At 64.4% G+C, this 21,075-nt stretch overlaps 1 protein-coding gene across 15 annotated transcripts; it reads right to left on the bottom strand.

Moving 5' to 3' along the window:
- Positions 1 to 767: 767 nt before the first annotated feature.
- On the bottom strand, positions 768 to 19,103 carry GRK2 (G protein-coupled receptor kinase 2). 15 transcript variants are annotated; one of them, XM_085009208.1, is made up of 22 exons: positions 19,072 to 19,103; positions 18,668 to 18,798; positions 9,136 to 9,212; positions 7,367 to 7,440; positions 7,130 to 7,231; positions 6,971 to 7,045; positions 6,799 to 6,860; positions 5,967 to 6,018; positions 5,671 to 5,762; positions 5,300 to 5,399; positions 5,140 to 5,218; positions 4,909 to 5,039; positions 4,607 to 4,701; positions 4,425 to 4,532; positions 4,199 to 4,265; positions 3,818 to 3,918; positions 3,155 to 3,221; positions 2,982 to 3,077; positions 2,635 to 2,797; positions 2,346 to 2,482; positions 2,149 to 2,259; positions 768 to 2,068 (listed from the first exon to the last, which is right to left on the bottom strand). In XM_085009208.1, exons 2-22 carry the CDS (start codon positions 18,778 to 18,780, stop codon positions 1,904 to 1,906), a joined length of 2,067 nt encoding a protein of 688 aa, XP_084865334.1. In that variant the 5' UTR covers positions 18,781 to 18,798; positions 19,072 to 19,103; the 3' UTR covers positions 768 to 1,903.
- Between the last annotated feature and the right edge of the window lie 1,972 nt (positions 19,104 to 21,075).

Below are 21,075 nucleotides of genomic sequence, written 5' to 3' on the forward strand. Positions count from 1 at the left end.
AAAGTGATCCCAGATGGCACCAGAGCCACCTGGCCACAATAAGAGGGCAGGGTGAAATGGCAACTAGGGCCTCCCCCCCTTCCACGGTGCTCGTGCCAGCCTGAGCCACTCCTGACTGCCAGGCCCTTCCAGGCATCGGAAATGTCCCCCGACTCCTCCGGCCCAAAGCTGGAGGCCCAGCGCAAAGGCCATTTTCTCCCAGACTCCATGGGGCCCTCTCAGTCCTTGCCCGCAGAGCCTCCCATGGAGGGGGTGTCAGTGACCTTCACTCACGGGGGCCTGTAGGGCAGGGAGGTGGGGCGAAGAAAGTTGAACAGAACCTCTGGGTACATGAGGCCTGGTGCAGGGAGATCCCTGGGGCTGCACGGCAAGACCAGAGTGGAGGCCACAGCCAGAGAAGCCTGAGGCCCAGAGGGCCGGCGGGGGCGGGGCTCGGCTCGTCTGCCCACAGGGTGTCCTCAGCACGGGCCCTGGTGGGCACCGGTACCCAGCGAGCCCCAATGTGACACCAGGCACCAAACTGCAGGCACTGCCTCCCACTTCCCTGGCAGTGGGCAGAAGACCCCTTCTGCTCCCCTGGGGTAAGAGGGGCGGAGTGGGAGCCCCCGCCCCCCACTCCGGTGCCTAGGCCTGGCAGGCGGGCTGTGGGTGCCTGGTGTGGTGGGGGAGGGCATCTGGCACCACCCAGACCCTCTCTCCTCAGGCCCCGGCCCCGCAGAGCTCAAAGAGGACCGCGGGGCACAAAAGAGTCTGACACAGCCAAGGAGTCAGGCACCATTTTTTATAAAAACGCATAGTATCCTCTTCCACTCTTTAAAATCACATTCAAAAATCGGCAAAGAAACGCCCCGGGAGTGAGTAGACAGGAGGGGAGGGCGCGCTGACCCAGCCCCGGGGGAGAGGGCGCGACACCACACGGCAGCGCGACTGGCACGAGGGGGCATGCTGTGGGCGGGGTGGCGCCCTGGGGGGGCGGTGGCACTGACGGGACGTGGGGCTGTGGGGCTGGACCGCCGGCGTGGCACACTGAGCGGCCTGGGGTGGGGAAGGCTGTCCCCCCGGCCCCCTCTCATGTGCTGCCCAGCCAGCCCAGGCTGGCCCCCTGTGGTCCTGGGCAGAAGAGGCCATGCCCGGCCTGGGGAAAGGGGGCTCGGGGCCAGGCCAGGCCAGGCCAGCGCAGCACAACCCGCAGGTGCCTTTCTGTGGTCCCTGAGCCTGGGCGCTTGGGGTCGGAAGGAGAGGGGGCTGCAGTGAGGGCGGCAGCAGCCACCACCAGTGCCCCCCCAGCCAAGCCCCAGTGTCCAGGGCAGGCAGGAATGGAGGCGGCCGGTGACACGGGGGCTCTTCCCCAAAGAGGGTGCAGGAGCCCAAGTCACGTGGGAGGCCCTGGGGTCAGGGAGACAATGGCCCCCTCGTCTGCCAACTGACCAGAGGGCAGGCCAATGCAGGGCTGTGTCCCTGTCACATGAGGGGCCGCGGAGGGAAAATTCAAGTAGTAACCCTGTGCCGCGGCCTCCCCTGGGGTGGGAGACGCTGGGGCCGCCCAGCTGTGCTGTAGGCACAGGGCTGGGGGTGGCCCAGCTCCACCTGGCACCGTCCCTGGGGAAGGGGCGGGAGGGCCACTGGGGCTGCCGCTCTCCCTGCGCGGGAAGACGTCAGGAGGGGGGTGGCCCCGGAGGACAGGGCGGAGGGTGGCTGGACGGGTGGCAGCGGGAGCCAAGGCAAGCAGGCCCCTCCCTGGGGGCTAGGCCAGGCTGGGGCCACAGGAAATCACAATAATTACAAAATAAAACCTTTTCCGCTTGGCGGGAAAAACAAATAATAAAAATTCAACAAAATAAATTAGAGGTTTATAAAAGGCGGGCAGGAGGGCGGCCGGGCGGGCGGGCAGGCGGACAGCGGGTCAGAGGCCGTTGGCGCTGCCACGCTGCACCAGCGGCACCTTGCTCAGCTCCACGACGGGCGAGCGCGGCTTGTTCTTCATCTTGGGCACCCGCTGCACCAGCTGCTGGGCCTCGCGGTAGGCGTCGCGCAGCTCCTTCTTCCACTGCACCAGCTCGGGGTCACTCTGCACACGGCCCAGGGTCTGTCAGGCGGGGCCTGGGCGCCCGAAGGACCCTGCCCGCCGGCCCCCGGGGCCCCACTCACGTCGCACTGCAGGACGAACTGCTTGCCACCTCGGATCTTGAGAAGGAGGCACTTCCGCTCCTTGATCTGCGTCTCCTCCACCGACTGGATCTCCTCCATGGTCAGCAGGCTCTGCTGTAGGGCGGGAGGGGCCGTGAGGGGGCACGACAGCCCCCGCCAGCCGCCAACGCCAACCCGGGGACCCGCCCGCTCCTTACCGGGGCCTCGCCCTCGCCCCGCCACTCGAGCCGGTTGGGGAACAGGTAGAAGTACCGCCGCTGCCACTGGGTCAGGAAGGGGTTGCCCATCTTGGACATATAGCCGTGCATGATGCAGTCCTTGCCCAGGGCGTAGTCTGATGCGAGAGAGCGAGAGGGGGCTCAGCCAGCCGCCGCGCCCGGGGCCCAATCCTGGCTTGGCTGCTCTCTGCCTGTGGCCCTGAGCCCCGAGCCTGCTTCTCATCTCTAAGGCCGGCAGCGGGCGCCCAGAGCAGCCGCCGACCCTCACCTTCCTCGTGGCCCAGCTGCTTGTTTTTGGTTTTCTTGCGGGCCTCCAGCCGGTCCGTCTCGGCGTTGATGGTGTCGAAGACCGTCTCTGCCACCTCCTGCTGCCACCGCTCCGAGATGGTCAGGGGGAAGTTGCGGTAGAGCTCCTGGTCGCTGTCCAGTAACTTCACCGCGGGGACAGGGCAGGCACATCCATCAGCCACAGGCCTGCCCGGCCCCAGGGCCGCGGAGCAGGGGGTTCCGGTCCAATGGCCACCCCCCAGCAGAAGGCCCGACAGGCAGGCGGGGCTGGCCTGGGGCCTCAGGCGGCAGAGGGGGACGAGGAGGCCACCTGGGCCAGGCCGGTACCTTGATTCCTCTGGTGTCCTCCTCATCGAAGGAGCCGATGTCGAAGGCGTCGGCCGCGTTCACCTCCCCCCGAGGGGGGATCAGCGGGGGAGGGTACTGCATCGCGACAGGGGCTGACGTCAGCACGGGGCGGGGGCTGCAGAGCGCCCGCCTGCCCCAGCTCCAGGGGTTACCTTCTGCAGGAAGACCATCTGCCAGTCCAGGGAACGGAAGAAGGGGCTCTCCTTCACCTCCTGGGCCCTGTGGGGAGAGGGGGGTGCCAGGGCGCGGCACCACCAGGATGGGGGTGAAAGATGGGCTGGGGGCAGGTGGTCCAGGTTAACTCCTGGTTCAGTCACTCTGGCTCTGCGACCTTGGGCAAGGTCCTTAAACCTCAGCCTGTTTCCTCATCTCTAAAATGGGAAGAAAAGCAGTTCCCACATCGTAGGGCTGGCGTGAGTTTTAATACCGTGACTCTTGCAACTTCATGCCTAGCACTTAGTAAATGTTTAAGAAACAGAAAAGCTGCTGTCATCGTCGTCGTCTCTGTTACAAGGCCCCTCGGGAAGCCGGTCCCCAGCCACCTCCAGTGGCTGAGTCCCAGACAGCTCCCGCTAAAGAACACAGCACAGGGCTGGCCAGGCCCCAACTTGTGAGCTCTTCAGAGGAGAATGGGACCATGGAGGGGACTCCAGTGACAGGACACAGCCCCTGTCCTCAGAGGGGCACAGACGGAGAACCCGGGCAGGCTGGCCCGGCAGCCCATGGCAGAGGCCTGGACACAGCAGCGTGGACACCACCCAGCGCCCAGCAGGGAGGGAAGGCCTAGGACAATGGCCCTGGCCCCAGGCACTCACCCTCGGCCCAGGCAGCCGAGTCTCCGGTTGACGTCCCTCTGCAGCAGCCCCTCCAGCAAGGAGCGGAGCTCGGGGGAGAAGGAGTCCGGCAGCTCCACAGCCTGCGGGAGGAGGAGGGGGAGGTGGCAGGGGCGAAAGGTCCAGGCCCCCAGGAGAGGGAGAGACAGGCCCTAACTCGGCCCTAGCACACGTGCTTCCTCTGACAACACAGAGGGGAGAGCCTACGGGGTGGGGGGTCAGAGTGGGGATAAGCAGCCCAAGACGGCGGCCGGCAGCTGAGAACCAAGAGGCTGTGACCCTGATGCCCGCAGCAGACCCCAGCCTCACTGTGGCCCCCCACAGACTCCACCCAGCCTCCCTGGGCTGGGACCCTCCACGCACCATAGTCAATGTCATTCTGTCGATCTCATGCTTGTCTTTGGTCTTGTGCTGCCGGAAAGGGCTGTGCCTGGACAAGAAGGGCCGAAGTCCAAGGTCAGAGGACAGGACTGGGGAAACGGAGGCAGGCCGCAGGAGTGGTCCTTGCCAAAGCCAGGGCTGGTGCTGCCCTAACACCCAGGGAACAGCCCCCAGCCGCCCTCCTGGCCTGGGGAAGAGGCTCACTCACCCTCGCAGCAGCTTGAAGAGCATGCAGCCCAGGGAGAACCAGTCGGCGCTGCTGTCGTAGGCCACGCCCTTCTGCAGGACCTCGGGGGCCATGTACCCATGGGTGCCCCTGCAGGAGCAAGAAGGCCATGAGCGGGGGCGGTGGAGGGAGCAGGAGGGGAGGGTGGGGGCCGGGGCACTCACACGCTGGCGTGGGGCTTCTTCTTGGAGAAGTCGCAGGCCAGGCCTAGGTCTGAGATGCGCACGTGGCCGTGCTCGTCCAGGAGGATGTTGGCCGGCTGTGGGGGGAGCCCGGTGAGCCGCCCTCGGAGGGGCTCAGGACAGGGCCCGGCCAGGCAAGACGCCAGCCGGGTCGCTGTCTTTGCTCCAGAGGGTGTGGGTGTCCAGGGACTAGACCCTGGGGCCGGGGGAGGGGAGGGGCCAGGCCGTCCTGGGAACCCTTGGCCCGCCGGCCGTCTGTGCTGGGAGGGGGCCGGGCAGCTCACCTTCAGGTCCCGGTAGACGACGAAGCGGTTGTGCATGTGCTCCAGGCCCAGGATGATCTCGGCCGCGTAGAAGCGCATGTCGGCCTCGGAGAAGACCCCGTGCTGGGACAGGTGGTAGTGCAGGTCCCCGCCTGAGGGAGGCAGCCCGGCAGGGGGGGCGCTCAGCTCCCGCCCCGGCCCCCCAACCCCGCCCCGAGGTCCCCCGCGCCCCGGGGCCGGCCCGGCCCTCACCGTTCATGAGATCGAGGATGAAGCTGAGCTTGTCCGGCGTGTGGAACGCGTAGGACATGCAGACGATGAACGGACAGTCCTGGGGGCGGGGAGAGGGGGTCAGTGGGGGCTGCCCGGGCCCGGGGCCGGAGGCTGCCCGGGGGGCCGGCTGCCCGCTCACCCCGGTGCTGACGAGGGACAGCATGATGCGCTCGTTCAGGGCCAGCGTCTCCCCCTGCTTCATCTTGATGCGCTTCTTGTCCAGACACTTCATGGCGTACCTGCCGGGGAGCGCCGCTCAGTCAGGGGGGAGGCGGGGGCGCGGGCAGCCCTCGGGGCGCTGGCAGGGAAGACTACGGGCCGTGACAAGCGCGTGACGCTCAGAGACAGAGGGGGCAGAGGGCGAAGAACAGGCAGGGGGGCGTGGAGGGAGGGTGAACGGCTCTCTGTGGACACCTGCCCATTCCGAGCCCTGCCACCTGCCCGCGGGGCACCCCAGCGGCTCGCCTCTCCCTCAGGCAGCCCACCCGAGGCCGGCGCCCCAGTGCTCACATCTTGCCCGTGTCGGCCTTGCGGCACCCGTAGACCTCACCGAAGCCCCCTCGCCCGATGATGCGGTGGACGCTGAAGTCGTTCATGGTCAGCTGCGGGGACGGCAACGATGGGGTCGCTGTGGGCCGCCGGGGCCACCCGAGCCCCCTTGCCCAGGCCCACCCTCGCCACATGCTTCCCTGCCTTGGACTGTCCCCAGCTGCCCCCCGGGGGTTGAAAGGTGGCCCCCCCCCGGGCCTGGCCCCCGGGGGGCGGAGCGGGCAGCAGGGCTCTCCAGGCCCGCCCCGCACACTCACGTGGATGTTGAGCTCCACATTCTTCCACTGGCAAAACCGGGTGAACTTATCGCTGCAAGAGAAAAACTCGGGCTCAGACACGCCTTGGGGGCTGAGTGGAATGGTGCTGGGGGCGAGCTGCCTCATCCCACTGCTGCTCCCTGGGGTCCCGAGCCTCAGTGTCCACTTCCGGGGCTGCCCAGGGAGAGTGCCAGCTGGAGCCGCCCCCGCTCCCACGCTGGCCCTGCTCTCAGCCTCTGGGCTCCTGCTGGAATCAGATAAGCTCAGAGGGGAGGTCCTCCAGTCTGCCCCCGACTTCCTGCTACCATGTCCACAACAATGCTGGCCTCATCCCTGCTTGCATACCTCTAGTGACACAGCACTCACTCCCCGGGAAGCCCTCACCCCATGGCCAGGCAGCTGGGACACTAAGAAAGCTGCTCCTTACATGGAGCGGAAATCTGCCCACAACTCCCACCCTCCAGGCTGGCTCTGGCCGCGAAGGCCACAGTGGGCAGAGGGTGGGCAGTGTGTCCTCTTGTGCCCATCCCTGGGCCAGATGGGCCTGGCTGGGGGCCAGACAGACCCCGGGAGGGGAGAGGCGTGGGTGGTCCCTCGTGCCGTGTAGGCCCTCCCGGGACAGGCGTGGGGGTGCCTGGGGCTCAGAAGTGTTGGGGGTGGGGAGTGTGGAGGTGACACCCTCGCTGGAGTGCCCGCGCTGGGGTGGAGACAGGCCCAGGCGCCCACCTGCCGGGGGAACTAAAGCAGGCTGGCTGCTCTCCTCCGCGCCATCCACACCCCTCCCAGCCCGGCCCCTTTCTCCCCTCCTGCTCCCGCATGTGCCCACTCTCACCTCTCGATGAATTTCTGGAACACGTCTCCTCGAAGGTTCTGGCAAATCTCTTCAATGTACGGCTAAGGGAGGAAGCGGGAGGTTGGTGACTGAGCCGGGGTGGGAGCTGACCAGGCTCCTGGACCCGTGCTGCCCCAGGGGGACGCCGGCTGGGCCGGGGGGCAGCACACACCTGGAAGAGATCCGGAGGCACCTGCTTCTTCACCAGATGGCCCTGCACGTGCTCGATGGCACTTGTTGAAAAGGGCTGGGGAAGACAGGGCGGTGAGCTCGCCGCCGGGCCTTCCATCCCGGCCCCACGCCCAGGCCGGCACGCGGGCCGGGCACTCACGTGCGAGCAGGCCAGCAGCTCCTTCATGATGTAGGTGTCGAAGATCCCCCGGCTGCAGGCCAGGCGCTCCTCCTCTGTCTCCAGCTTCTCATATCTCTTGATCTAGGGGACAAGATCCCCGCAGGTGACTTCTGGCCCAGCAGAGTGCGGGGGCACCACGCCAGGTGCCCCGGATTCGAGGGAAGCAGCCCGCCCCGTGCCCACGCACAGCAGGGCCAGGCCCGCCCGGAGCCCCACCTCCTCGTAGAATTCCACCAAGGGCTTGGCCTCCTCCAGGTGCTTCAGGCAGAAGTCTCGGAAAAGCAGGTACCCTGAAAGCAAGCGTCGTGTGTCACCCTGAGCCCCACCCCCAGGGGCCTTCCCATCATGGTGGGTGGTGTGGGCTTGGGGCTGCGTGGGCAGAAGTAGTCCAGGAGGTGGCAGAGGTAGTCTCTGCCCCAGACCAAGGCTGGGCAACGTGGCTTCGAAGGCTGGTGCCAAGCAAAGATTCTTGGATTCAGAGTCAGGGCACCTGCTCTTCTACCCCACCCCCCATCAAGCTCTGCTTCCTCAGGTGCTGGCTGGAAAGGGACGGGTGCCCGCCAGTGAGGCAGCGGTGTGGGGCTGACTCTGTGCCTACAGTTTGGGGCCTGCACCTCCTCCAGGAGGGCCATACACCCGCCAGGCGGGCTGTGAGGTGCTATCAGATCCACCCTGGCCGCCCAGAGCCACGGCTCCTGGCAGGAAGGAAGGCTGCTCCAGCGGGGGGCGGGGAGCTGGGCGCACCCCTCCCTGAACCTCACACCCCCTCCATCATCTGGCTGATTCTCACAGCAGCCATGAGAACTGGCAGACGGGGAAACCAAGGCACAGGGAGGCCTGTCAGGCAGCAGGTGCCCGGCAGCCTGAGTGGAACGTGGGGCTCTCCTGCCCAGCAGCCACTCCTGGGGGCCTTGGTGCAGCGGGCTTCGAAGGGCACAGGCCCCCAGGAAGGGACGAGGTGAGACAGGCTCACTGGAGACCTTGGACGGGCAAGGCCTCCCCGCACCAGGGATGGGGCTGAGGCCTGGCCCAGGCAGCCCTGGAGGGCAAAGCAGAGGGAAGGGGGGGTTGGTCTCTACTCCCTCCAGACAACGGAGACCAGGCTCACGCGGGGTGGCTTTCCACACCTCCACTGGCCCCACTGCCTGGGCACCTTGGCCACAGCTTGCGGCCATCCCTTCTGGGAAGGGCACACTGACTGGCCTTTCAACTCTGTACCCTTAGGACCGGGGCTTCCTTTCACTGACACCGCCTCAGCCGGCCTTCCAACGGCCTTGGGCAGTGGGGCTCCCGAGTCCTGGCTCCCCGGTGAGACTCAGAAAGGTAAAGCAGTGTGGCCAAGGTCACACAGCACGGGCAGGGGCCCCAGAATGCGTGCTTCCTGACACGCTGACTCCCTCGCCCGAGCCTGCCAGGCCAGGCCACTCCCACGGCAGGGCTGAGCTCCTGCTCTCCGAAGGCCAAGGCCGAACCAGAGTGGCTGCGTGTGCCTGGAGCCTGCTGCCCCCGAGAGCCGCCTCGACCCTTCCCTGTGAGCCAGGTCTGCCCCAGGACAACGGGCCGGGCCGAGGAGGAGGCCTGGCCAAGGAGGAGGCCCGGCGGCAGCGGCGGGGCCTGCCAAAGCAGGCTGCTCACCAAGAGGGCCCGTGGGGGCGGGGGTGGCGACCGCAGGCGGCGGGCGCCACAGGAAGGGCCCCGCCCCTTCCTGTCAGCTCTACCAACGGCCCGAGCAGCTGTGCCTGCGCCAAGGGGAAGCTGCAACTCTCAAAAACAAAACCCCCAAAGGAGGAACTTCCCCGGCGGCCCTGGAAGACGGCTGGGCCCCCACCTCCTCCAGAAGGCTCGCTGGCTGCCCTGCCCCCGCTCCCCGCCCCAGGGGATGGGAGACCAAGCCTCCTGGGATAGGGGGCAGAGCCCGGCCAGCCCGACAAGTGGCAGAAGCCTGTGGCTGGCAGAACCCACTCCCCCCAGCTCCCCTTACTCACCCAGCTTCTGGGAGAAGATCTTCTCGAAAGTCACCTCGCCCCGGTCCTCCAGGTACTTCTGCATGACGCTGCGGATGCTGAGAGACAGAGGCGCCGTGGTGACCGGGCGCCCCCAGGGCCCCCGACAGGCCTCCTGGCCCTTCCCTGGAGGGTCAATGCCTCCTCTCCCAGAACCTGGGTGACGGGCACTGCTGGCAGGTGTCACTGCTCCCTCTAGGAAGGCAGCCCCCCTGCTGGACCTCACCACGGGTCCCATCAGAGGGACCTGAGAAAGCCTGTGCCTGCCCACCAAGGCTCTGCCCCCCAAAGCTAGGGGACCAGCAGGTGGCTGCTCAGAAATCTGGTCCCAGTGCTGCCTTCGGCTGGCTTTGGGAGCTTAGCCAAACCTTAAAAGCCAGGCCTCACCCATCAGCCAATGATGGATCAGGAAAATGCAGTCCATCCTGACCCTGGGAGATGCCTGGCTAGGAAGCAGAGCGAGGCGCTGATGCATGCGAACGGCGTGGTGCGGGGGGACCTGGGCGCGTGCCGCTACGTGAGCAAGACGGGCAGCAAAGGCCACGTATTACACGATTCCATTTATGTCACATGTCCAGCACAGACAGAGCTACAGACGCAGCACGCTGGTGGGTGTCAGAGGCTGGAGAAGGAAAGGCGAATAACGGCTGATGGGTGTGAGGTTTCTTTCTGAAGCGAGGGAGGCGTTCTGGAATCAGGCAGTGCTGAGGGCTGCACAACACGGTAAATGCACTAAAATCCACTCAACTGTATACTTTTACAGGATGAATGTTCGATGAATTATATCTCAATATTTAAAAAAAAAAAAAGGCAAGCCTCAGTTCCTGTGTCCCTGGTCCCTAAAGCGAAACCCCCGCCCTTGGTCGTCTGGGGGGAGAGGGCCGTCGCGACGACAGAGGCCCAAGCCCACACTCCCCGCCCCCAGTCACCTCACCCACAACACTGAGTGCTGCTGTCTGGGAAAGTCACACCTGGCCACGCTTAATGCCTCCATCACACCTCGCTGTCCCCTCTTCTCTCCTGGGCCACCCGCAGTCCCAGCTGCCAACCAGCTGTGGTCACATCTGGCCTAACTGGCCCAGGTTCCTGAGTGCCTTTCGCTGCCTGTACTGAGGGCCATGCTGGGCAGTCACACCTGAGCCGACGCGATGCTCGCACAGCCTCAGGACACGCGGGGCCACCAGCGGGCCGCTGACGGAGGGGACTCTGCGCGCCCAGCTCTTGGAGCCCCGCACAGGGGCCTGGTCACCAGGGCCTGCTGCGCATCACCAGTGAAAGGCATCAGGTGCCCTGCCCTCCAGGAGCCCTCCCAGGGCACCAGACTAGCACCTGTGAGTCCAGGACATTAGCCCTCACGAGGCCAAGCCTGAGCGGGGCCCGGTCAGTTGCAAGAGACCCAGGAAGGAGAGAGTGTTCTGGGCCCCCGGGAGAGGCTGCTGGGGAAGGTGGAATGTCACTGGGTCCTCAAACGCAAACAGGCTATCAACAGGTGGCAAAGCCCAGGCCAGGTGGGTGGATGTGGGAGAGGCAGGATGGATGAACCACTAGAAAGCCTGGATGAACCACTGAGCAGCAGGGAGGCTCAGGTCAGGGTGGCAGGTGAGCAGCCAGACTGCACTGGAGGCACCCACGGAGGGAGCCCAGGTGTCTGACAACACTGGGCCGGGGGGGTCGGGGGAGAAACAGGGTGGGGTGGGAGCAGGCTCGGGCTGGGGGGGAGCGGTGGACAGACAGAAGAAGGGTTCACAAGGCCAGTGGGTGGTTTGGAGGCTCAGGCCCCATCAGAGAGGGAGAGGAGAGCAGGCTCCAGGCAGGGCCCGGGACCAGCAAACCCTGCCGAGCCTGGGGGCCTCCTGCCCCCTCTGCTCAGCACTCTTCTGAGAAAGTTGGGGTGCAGGCCTGGGCCCTGACCCTCCGGGGCCCGAGCCCACGGTGGAGCCACACAAGGCAACACCGGAGAGCACAGTCCTGGAGCTGCGACCCCTCCCCTGCCTCCCCACCCCAGCTGCTCGGAGAGGCCGAGACCTCCTGGAAACTGCCTCCAACAGGAAGGAGGACAGCCCTCCTATGTCCCCATCCTGTGACTCCAACCAAGAGGGGAAGAGTCCCATCCTGAGGACCCTGTGCTGCCACTTCCGAGCCGGTTCCCTCTGGGAGAGCGAGGACACCCTCCACAGATGCAGGGACCCCAAGGCCGGGATGTGGCCCTCGGGCACGCTGGCACACCTGCCCCTCCTGGGGGCCACACCCTTGCTCACGTCCACCAGCCACCGTCCAGGACACGCCTCCCTGGCTCTGTGGGACTCACAGGGCCTCAGGAGGTGAGACCAGATCTCAAGTCCCCCACGTGCTTCACACACGTCAGGAGCTGACACATCTGATGCCGAGAAAGATGCAGCTCCTGCCCTGGGCCTTCAGACTAGACGGGCACCCAGCTCTGCCAGGGACAACTTGGGCCTCCTGTTTGGACAGGGAAAACGGCCCAGGGGGTGTGCTGGGTGGAGTGCCCTGGGGAGCACCCAGGGCAAGGAGGCGAAGGCTCAGTGGGGCCACGAGACCCGGCAGGCGGGAGTTAGGGGAGCGGAGCCTGGGAACGCTGCAGAAGCCAGCTTTCTCCTAGGAGGGGACAGGAACGCTGGGCCCTCGCCACCCCTGGTGCAGCTCTTGGCTCTCTGTGTCCACACCCCACTCCTCTGTTTCGGGACATCATGGTCCATGGAAAGGGATGACAAAAAGCAAGACAGAGGGACGAAATATCACAAAATGTTCATCTTCCACGGAAGTGGCTGATCAGAAGGTCGTCAGGCGTGGTCAGGTGGACTGTCCAGACAGGCAGATGCAGACGACAAGCAGAGGGACTGCAGCCTGTCACGGATGACCCCACCGCAGCCAGGCCTGGCCCCTGCAGGAGTCACTGGGAAGCCCCGCAGGGGACCAGCCAGCACGCAAAGGCCAGGGAAGGGGAAAGGCTCTCGGAGGGCCTGCCCGCGAGACAGCCGGAGCCGGCTCTTCTTGGGGGCACCGGGCCAGCGGCAGGCCCTCTCCCCTCCTGCGGCTGCATGCAGGCTGGGCCCAGGGAGCGGCGGGGAGCTGGGCTCAAGGCTGCCTCGGGGCCAGATCCCCCCTCCCTCGAAGGCTGCATGGGATGGCCACAGCATTCTTCCCAGCCCGCAGCACTTCACTTTCTTCCTTAAAAAGAAAAAAATGTTTTCTAAATAAAATAAACAACCCCCCAACCAAACACGAGGTCAGACTCAGCAGAGTCCTTGAAGAGGACGCCCCCGAAGCGGCAGCGTTAGGGTTTCCTGTCCATTCCCACGGGGCTGGGGCTGAGGGAGCCAGGAGGTTAGGGAAACGTGCCGTGGGGTCACTCCTGCAAGGGTGGCAAGCACAGGCTGGCAAGGAGGCGGTGGTGGCCTCCTGGGCTGGGTCAGCTTCATCTCCTACCCCCGCTCCCTGATGCTGGCAGCGTCTGGAGCCGTGACAGGCCCCGGCCCGGGGCAACAACCCTGAGATCCAGGAGTAGTGGCTCCCACATCTACTCCGGTGGTCAGAAGCGCCAAACGCCCGCATCATTCCCCCTGGAAGGACCCTAAGGCTCCCAGCCCCTCCGGGAAGGGCCCTCAGCTGCCTTTGTTCCCCCCAGTCAGACGAGCACCCGGGCCTGGCTCCAAACGGCTCTCCCCACCTCCCTCCTGGAGGCCAGGCCAAGTCACAAACTTTAAGGTCCAGTTTCCCCACTTGTAAAGGGAGGATGTCAACAAATGCTGAATCGGCACCACCCAGCTGGGCACTGAAAATGGCCGAGAGGACACGGCAGAAGGAGAGCTCTCCCAAGATGCCAGCCTTGCCATGAGGGCTGTCAGCTCCCTCCTCCTCCAGGGCCCCCCAGCCTGCCCTGCCTTCTAGATCGCGATCAGAAGCCACGCCCCACACCTGCCCCGTCCTCGGAGGGTGGGGCTACGGCCAGGCGGCCTCCTGATTGGTGAGCGCTCCCCGGGGCTGAGCCCACCAGCTCTCCTGGGGCCAGAGTGGTGGCAGCGCCACTTGGCTCACCGACCAGCCCCATGCACATGGGCCACTCCGCGGCGGTTGGTGGTGGGCAGAGCTCGGTACCTGCCCTGCCAAGGTGGCAAGGGCCCCTTGGCAGGAGCTGCCCGGCCCCACTGCCTGTGACCAGGGCCGCAGCCGGAGGAGAGAGAGCACCTCCCCCCATCCCAGCGAGTTGGGGGGGACCCGGCGGAGGGGGAGAACTTCCGGTACCTCCAGGCACCATGTGGCTCAAAGGAAACGCTAAGTCCCTTGCTCTGTGGCGCAGCGGCCTCACGGACGACTCCCACTCAGGGTCACAGACTCATTTATGTGGACTGGGAGGGACCGCAGCGTCAGAAGCAGACACTCATTTTGACGCCGAGGAAATCGAGGCCAGAAGTAGCAGAGCTGTTCACTCAGAGTCCCAGGCCGGCCCTCCCCGAGAATGGGCCTCTGCCAGGCAAGGGCCTCCCTCAGCCTCTGTGGGATTGCTGGGTGAAGGGTCTCAGGGGACCCCAGACTCGTGCCCTGGCTGCCTCGGCCCCCACCTCCACCAGGCTGGGGGCAGCCTTGGCCGGCACCTGGCAGGTCGGGGGCTGCGGTTCCTGTGCTCCTTGTGACAGGGATGACAGAGCAGCTCAGGACAGTGCAAGCTGGCACGGGGGCTCCAGGCCTGGCAGGTCTGGTGCAGCCCCACCGGGAACTGTCAGCTCTAGGAGACGACGGTTAAGCCCGCCGAGAGGAGGCTGTAGCCGAGGCTGAGGTGCTGCTTTGTGGCATTTCCAGGAAACCTGGCACCGTGGTGGCAGCGGTAAGAGGAAGTCCTCTGGGGCATCTTATTAACATTTCTCAATGACTCTCCTTGGAGCCAACAACATCCTCAGAGCTTGAGGACAGGGCCACATACCAAATGGGAAAGACTAACCCTGAGCCAGGGAAGATAAAATGACACCCACTGGGCACCACCCACACGAGCCCACCTCGTAGCAACCCAGATTCCCCATGGCATGGCGGCCACAAAGTGACAGCTTGCAGAATGTGCGGGGAAAAAGCACTCTCGCAGCTTGTCACGCATCACTGCTGCCACCACGTTAGAACAAACGCGGAGCCAACTTCCAGGGCTCGCTGCCCTGCAGCTCCCAGGAAGCCCAGCCCCAGAACGGCCTCAAGAGTCAGAAGACAGAGCTGCTAACACTGGAAAAGCCCCTGCTGAAACCCTGCTCTGCGGCGGGCCGACAGGCTCCCCTCCTCATGGGCGACGAGGCAAAGGCAGGCATGTTTCTGTCTTAGAAAAGGCTGCAGAGCCCTCACGCTGAGCCTCTCCTGACTGAAACAGATCCGTGACTACTTGAGTGGAAGGCACCCTCTCGCATCCGGCCTGCAGAGGGTCCCGGCCCCTCGAGGCCACAGGAAAAAGGGGCAGGTGGGACGGAGCCTGTGAACTCCTCAAAGACCCTCGCGTCCTCGTGGCTCCTGCTGTCTGTTTCGAGGCAGGAGCATGACGTCCCGAGAGCGCCAGCCAGGCGCAGGCAGCCTGAACCCAGTGGCCCCCGAGAGCTCAGCCCCTGGGCAAAGCCTCCCCGGGGGCTCGGGGCGGGCAGGAAACGCCGCTGCAGGCGTGCCTGCCCCTGACGTCATCGGGAGTTTACTACTAAGGATTGATCGTGCATTAATAGGACACATTATTCCTGGGTTGTCAGAGCCCAGACTCCCCGGCACGGGTGCCGACCTGTGATGCTCACACTCCCTCCGAATCCATTCACTGAGGGAACGGCAGGCGGCCGAGCAACTTAACGGCAAAATTGTGAAACCCAAGCTCTGGCAAGGAGAACAGATGGGAAACGACATCCTGGAGACCCATTCCTGGGGCGAGTGGGGGCTTCAAAGGCCCCGAGGAAATGAGTGCCCCAAAGATAATCTTGTTTTCAGGGCTGGGAGGGGAGAGAACGCCGCTGCTGGAGTGGAAAGTTCTGGGTAGGGGATAAAGGCTGGGAACAGCAGGGTTTCTGCTGGTGATGGAGACGTGGAGGGAGGAGGAGAGGAGAAAGCCATTCCCTGCACCCGTTCCTTCCACAAATCCAGGGCAGGAAGTCCTGGGAGCAAAGAGTTAACAGGAACGGAGCCGAAGCAGGAGGAAGAGCGGCGGGTCTGGGAGCGGGGAAGCCAGCAAAGGGCAGGGAGGAGGAAATCCACGGTGGGGGAGGGACCAGGAAAGAGCCGCGGAGACCGGAGGCTGCAAGAGGCACCGGCTCTGACATCTGCCGCTGGGGCTGCTGCTGTCACCGGGGAGGGCAGGGGCGTCTCCCGGGACCGCCCGGCCGGTCTCCTCCGCCAGGAGCCCAGAGATTAATTACACGAGGCCTCCGTGGTCATATTAAGCAAATGACGATAATTACGGACGGCTGCCGCTGCTGAGAAAGGGAGACAGCAGCTCCTTGGGGGAGAGGCACAGACCACAGTCCCCGAGGGCAGAAGGGGCCAGAGAGGTCACCTGTGAAGGGCGGCTGCCTCCTTGGACCAAGGGGGAAACTGAGGCAGGCTCGGCTGGGATGAGATGCGCCCAGGTCCCATGTGAGCTGGGACCGCAGCAGGATTAGAAGATGGGGTCCCAGCGACCCAGCTGCCTCCTCCACGAGAAGGGCGAGAAATGGGTCTGTTTCCTCGGATTCTACAGGGTGACAGAAGGGGAGGCCCCTGTGCCAACTCAAAGTGGCGCTGTGCCCAACAGCTCCTGCTCCCCAGCCCTGAGAAGTCGGAACTTCGATGCCAGCCCCAGCTCCCGGCCAAGCCACAACTCGGGCACCAGCCGCAGGGAGGCTGCCAAGACGGACCACCCCAAGGTGGGAAAAACTCCAAATGGCACCTGTCACAGACAGACCTTGGCCTTTCTCCCCGACCTTGACCTCAGGTGGGCAAGACATGACCTCAGGTGTGGAGCTGAGCCTTGTGACCCAAGACAGTTATGGTGCTGGGGGCTGCCCTGCTGCTTCCAGGCCACCTCACAGAGCCACAGCTCCCCGGGCAAGGGGTGCCAACTGGCACATTCCGCGAAACAAGGACCGGGTGAGGGCGGAGGTACGGAGCGGGCGTGCGGAAGAAATGAGGCACAGCAGGGGCAGAGCACGTGGGAGTCCAGAGACCCCAAGTGCCATCTCTGCCTCGCCTCCGGGACCAAGTCTCTGAGCTTCAGTTGCTTCAACTATTAAATGAGAAAATACCACCTGCCATGCTTGCTTCCCACAGTTTTGTGAAAAGGATAAAATGGAGTAAAAGGCACTCTGCAAACTGGGACGTGCCAGGCAAACGTACGCGACAGCCTAATGATGTCCAGGGCAGGAGGCCTCTGACCCAGGAGGCCTCTGACCTGTGGGCAAAGCACAAAGCAAAGGACGGCGTCTCCTCCGAGGCGGGAGGCCCCTCGTGGCCTTGGTGCAGGAACGGCCACTGCTGGGGCCACTAGTCCGTCTCATGGCGTGGGCCATCTAGCCAACATCATGCCGCCAGATCGTGACCCTACGTGAGGACTCACAATACCTGGTTCTCCGGCTCTTGCTGTTCCCCTAAAACTCCCGGCCCACCTGGTTTCAGACTCGACACAGTCCTGAAATTTCTTGAGCAACTACTACACGCGAGGCACGGCCTTGCCAACCCCACAGGTTGGTTTTTGGCTCGACTGAGATGACACATGTCCCAAACAAGTCAATTATTCTCATTTCCACCATCAGGCCTACCGCCGCCATCACGATCATGGCGGGTAAAGGGACAGGGAAAGGACCATCTTGGTTCTCGGGGTTCTAGCACCTGCAGAGCCAACCCAAGGCGGGGCCCCGTCGGCAGCAAAGCATTCTGGGACGAGATTACCCAAACGCAGAGAATTCTAGAAAAGGCCCCGCCTCACAGTTTACACAAGTCCGACCCACAGGAGGGTCTTGAGGCCCGCGGCCACCACGGAGAGTCACTGCGAACCCCAGAGGTTGACGCCCCCATTTCCTCCCTCGTGGCTTTGTCATTTCTGAACTCATTTTGTTCTAACTGTCGCTGCTCCCTGGACAGCCCCCAGCTGACAGTCAGTCTGGTTCCTGTTTTGAGAAATCTGATTGCAAATGTCTTAAAAAGGGGGGGGGGGTGCCCTAACGGCCTTTTCAAAATGCAGACCGATTTTCCTCTCCCAGGCCTGGTGTTCAGTCAATTCGAAAGCCAGCAAACAGGGCCCAGTGGAGGGGACCGGAGATGCTGGCCCCGCAGCTTTGGGCCCTGCTTCAGACACTCAGGATGCCACGGTCACAGTCCTTATTTCGCACCCACCGCGTTTCACAGATGAGAACACTGAGGCTCTGAAATGGGAAGGGACTTGCCCAAAGTCACATGATAAGACCATGACAGCTCAGAGGGGCCCAGGCTCCTGGGCCGGCTGGGCCGGCTGGGCCTCAGCATGGCAACTCCCAGGCAGAGATAGAGGAGTTGCTGGGACTGGTGGTAGGTCCGTGGCTCTTGCAGTTGCAGAATAACAGGTCCCCGCTCAGGCCAGAAGGGTGGCCACATTGTGGAACCAGCAGCCGGAAGCCCTGATCTGGCAGCCAGGCACCACCCTGGACTACCTGTGACACTGAGCAGGCTACTCCCATCTGGGCCTTCGGCTTCCCCACCTGTTCCACACTGGTTCTACCCACCCATGGGCTGCTTGACGCTCAAACAATGGGAAAATACTCTAGAAGCCATAAAACACTGGACAGCCTGAGCTACTGCCTGTATCCTGTCTGTTCCTGTCCCTAAATCCTGAACAGTTTAAACTTTGATATCAGGTGCAATGTCATCAGTTGTCTCACAGAGAGGTGGCAGCCGTGGTCCAGCTGCTGCAGGGGTGCCGGGACGTCCCCTGGCAAATGGCACCCACAGGGCACCACAAGCAGGGCCTGCCGGAGGACGAATTCGCGGGGAGAGGGACAGATGGTGTCTTAATGGGATGGGGCGCACACCGTACCCTGCTCCCCACCACCGCCCCAGCCCCTAAAGCCGAATTCAAACCCCACCCCAAGCCAACGACCCACCCGAAGAATGGGGAAGACCCAGTATCCCCCAAACCTCAGGCAAGTGTCCACCCGAGGGGGCCAGGGTGGGGGCAGTGGCACCCGGGGGGCGGGTGCTGGGAGCAGGGGCAGCGGAACGAAGGGAGGAAGAGTCCGGCCAGGCAGATGGGGCAGGCAGGGGAGGGGACCCAGGGCTACCCGAGGAGAATGAAGGGGAGCAGGGAGCCCCTGGGGCCGACAGAGACCGGGGCCAGGCAGAGTGTGTGACGGGAGAGGGAGGCACAGTGGGGCAGGGGGCACCGGGCGGGTCGGGGAGCCAGGGGAGCTGGCAAGCCCGGCGCTGGGGCGCGCCGGGTTCAGGTGCACAGGCCCCGGGGCGCCGGGGGCAGAAGGGGTCCCGGGGCCAGTGCCCGGGGGTCTGGGGCCGCGGGGCGCGGGGCCGGCGCCCGCCTCACCTGGGCTCGGGCAGCAGGATCTTCTTGCTGGCGCGCGCGGCCGGCGTGGCCTTGCTCTTCTCCATGGCCATCAGGTAGCTCACGTCGGCCAGCACCGCCTCCAGGTCCGCCATCTTGGCGGCGGCGGCGGCCTCTCCCGCCGCTCGGCTCCGCTCCGCTCCGCTCGGCGCGCTCGGCCCGGCCCGGCCGCTCCGTCGGCCTCGGGCGCCGCCGCCCGCCTGGCCCCGCTGGGCGCCCGCGGCTCCGCTCGCCGCGGCTCACAGGCGGCGCCGCCCCATGGCGCCGGCTCGGGCCCGGCCCCGGCTCGCTCCGCTCCCGCCGGGACTGCAGTCGGGCCGCCGCCGCCGCCGCCGCCGCCACCGCCGCCGCCGCCGCCGCCGCCGCCGCCACCCGCGCCCCGGAGCCGCCGCCGCCTCCGGCCCCGCCTGCCGCGCACAGCGCCAGCGAGCCCGCGAGGGGCCGGGCGGCCGGGCGGCGGCGCCCCCTGGAGGCCGCGCGGGTGGCCTGAGACTGACCCCCGGGGCCACCCGGACCCCGTCTCAGCTCCGCCCCGTGGCCTCGGATCTCGGACCCCAACCTTCAGCCGAGACCCTGACCCCGGACGTGGAACACGGCAGGGACCTGGCCCGAAGAAGCCCCCAGACCCAGACCTGGACCGCAGCTCGGATCCCAGACTCCACAAGAGGCCATGGCCGGGACCGCAGACTGGCGTTTCAGAACGTAATCCCAGGGACTTGGGTCTCAGAGCCTGGCTGTAACCCCTGACCCCTGACCTTGGACACAGTCGGAAATCGCACCGCAGACCCGGATAACATTCCTGACCCCAGACTCCGAACAGGACCTCAGACCTAGACCTTGGACCACCACCTCAGACTCTGACCATGGCCTGGGATCAACACTCTGAGCCCACCCCCCCGCCCTTCACATCCAGACCCTACCACTGACCCCAGACCCAGATTGTGGACCATGACCTCAAACACTTGATGCCACCCACGGACCACGACCTCCATCCCACCTTGGTTGCTGACCCCAACCTTGATCCCACCCTCAGACTCAGACCGCTATCATGACCCTAAACCCTGGACTTGAGAGCAGGGCCCAGACCCAGATGTGGGCCATTCACTGCAGACCAGGGTTCTAGACCCAACATCAAAAACTCTGAACATGGTGAGTTCCCGTCGTGGCGCAGTGGTTAACGAATCCGACTAGGAACCATGAGGTTTCGGGTTCGGTCCCTGGCCTTGCTCAGTGGGTTAATTATCCGGCGTTGCCATGAGCTGTGGCATAGGGTGGTGGCTACGGCTCTGATTAGACCCCTAGCCTGGGAACCTCCATGTGCTGCAGGAGCGGCCCAAGAAATGGCGAAAAGACAAAAAAACCCCAAAAAACTCTGAACATGGACCCAGGACCAGGACATCCAACTGGGACTGAGACTGGACCTAGAACATTGAACAGGTTGCCATGGACCTGGGAGCTGAAAAATGCAGTCAGACTCCAGACCTCCATGAGTCCCAATCCTCACTCCTCCTGCTCCAGACCCAATCCTGGCCCCAGGACTCCCACTCAGGACCAAGGACCCTGCATCGCCCCCCTTGCCCCACTACCCCCAGGACCTGGGAGGGCATGGGGGGTCACAGTGCTGCCTGGCCAGGGGCACTTACTCTGCTGAGAGCCCATGGGGACAGGAACCCATGTGTCTCCAAGCAGCACCCGCTATCACAACATGCCACTCTAGAGCCTCTCTCTGCTTTCCAAGGTGACAAGATCCCCTCCCCGTCCTAGGTACTTGGGGCCCAAGCTTCACGCCAGTTTGTGGGCCAACAACCAGTACCCTTTTGCAAAGCAGGAGACTCTGTGCACTTCTCAGCCTACCTTCTGAAATCAGCCTTGGCAGAGCCTGGAAGATGGCAAGATCACTTGAAGATGGCGAGGTCCCCTTCTCAGTGGGGGCACCACCATCCACCCAGATGCCCAAGCTAGAACTGCAGACATCATCCTTGACCCTCTCCCTCCTCCAACCCTGATCTGTCACCACACCCTCCTATCTGGCCTCCTGAGGCTCTTCTTAAACCCATCTGCTTCTGGGGAGTTCCCTGGTGGTCCAGTGGTTTGGACTTGGTGCTTTCACCCCTGCAGCCCGGATTCGATCCCTGATCTGGGAACTGAGATCCCACATCAAGCCACTGCCCGCTGTGACCAAAAAAAAAGATAACAAGAAAAAAAGGTAAGCTATAATACATGGAGGGGATAAGCAACAAACAAAATTTTACTGTATAGCACAGAGAACTATAATTCAGTGTCCTATGATAAACCATAACAGAGGAGCTCCCACTGTGGCACAATGGGCTAAGAATCCCACCGCAGCAGCTTGGGTCACTGCAGAGGTGCAGGTTTGATCCCTGGCCTGG

This window comes from Sus scrofa, chromosome 2, assembly GCF_054392235.1.
Source record: "Sus scrofa isolate SSC_HxYL_T2T_F1_AM1 chromosome 2, Sscrofa_HxYL_maternal_Yorkshire_Landrace_v2.0, whole genome shotgun sequence".
Classification (NCBI taxonomy): domain Eukaryota; kingdom Metazoa; phylum Chordata; class Mammalia; order Artiodactyla; family Suidae; genus Sus; species Sus scrofa.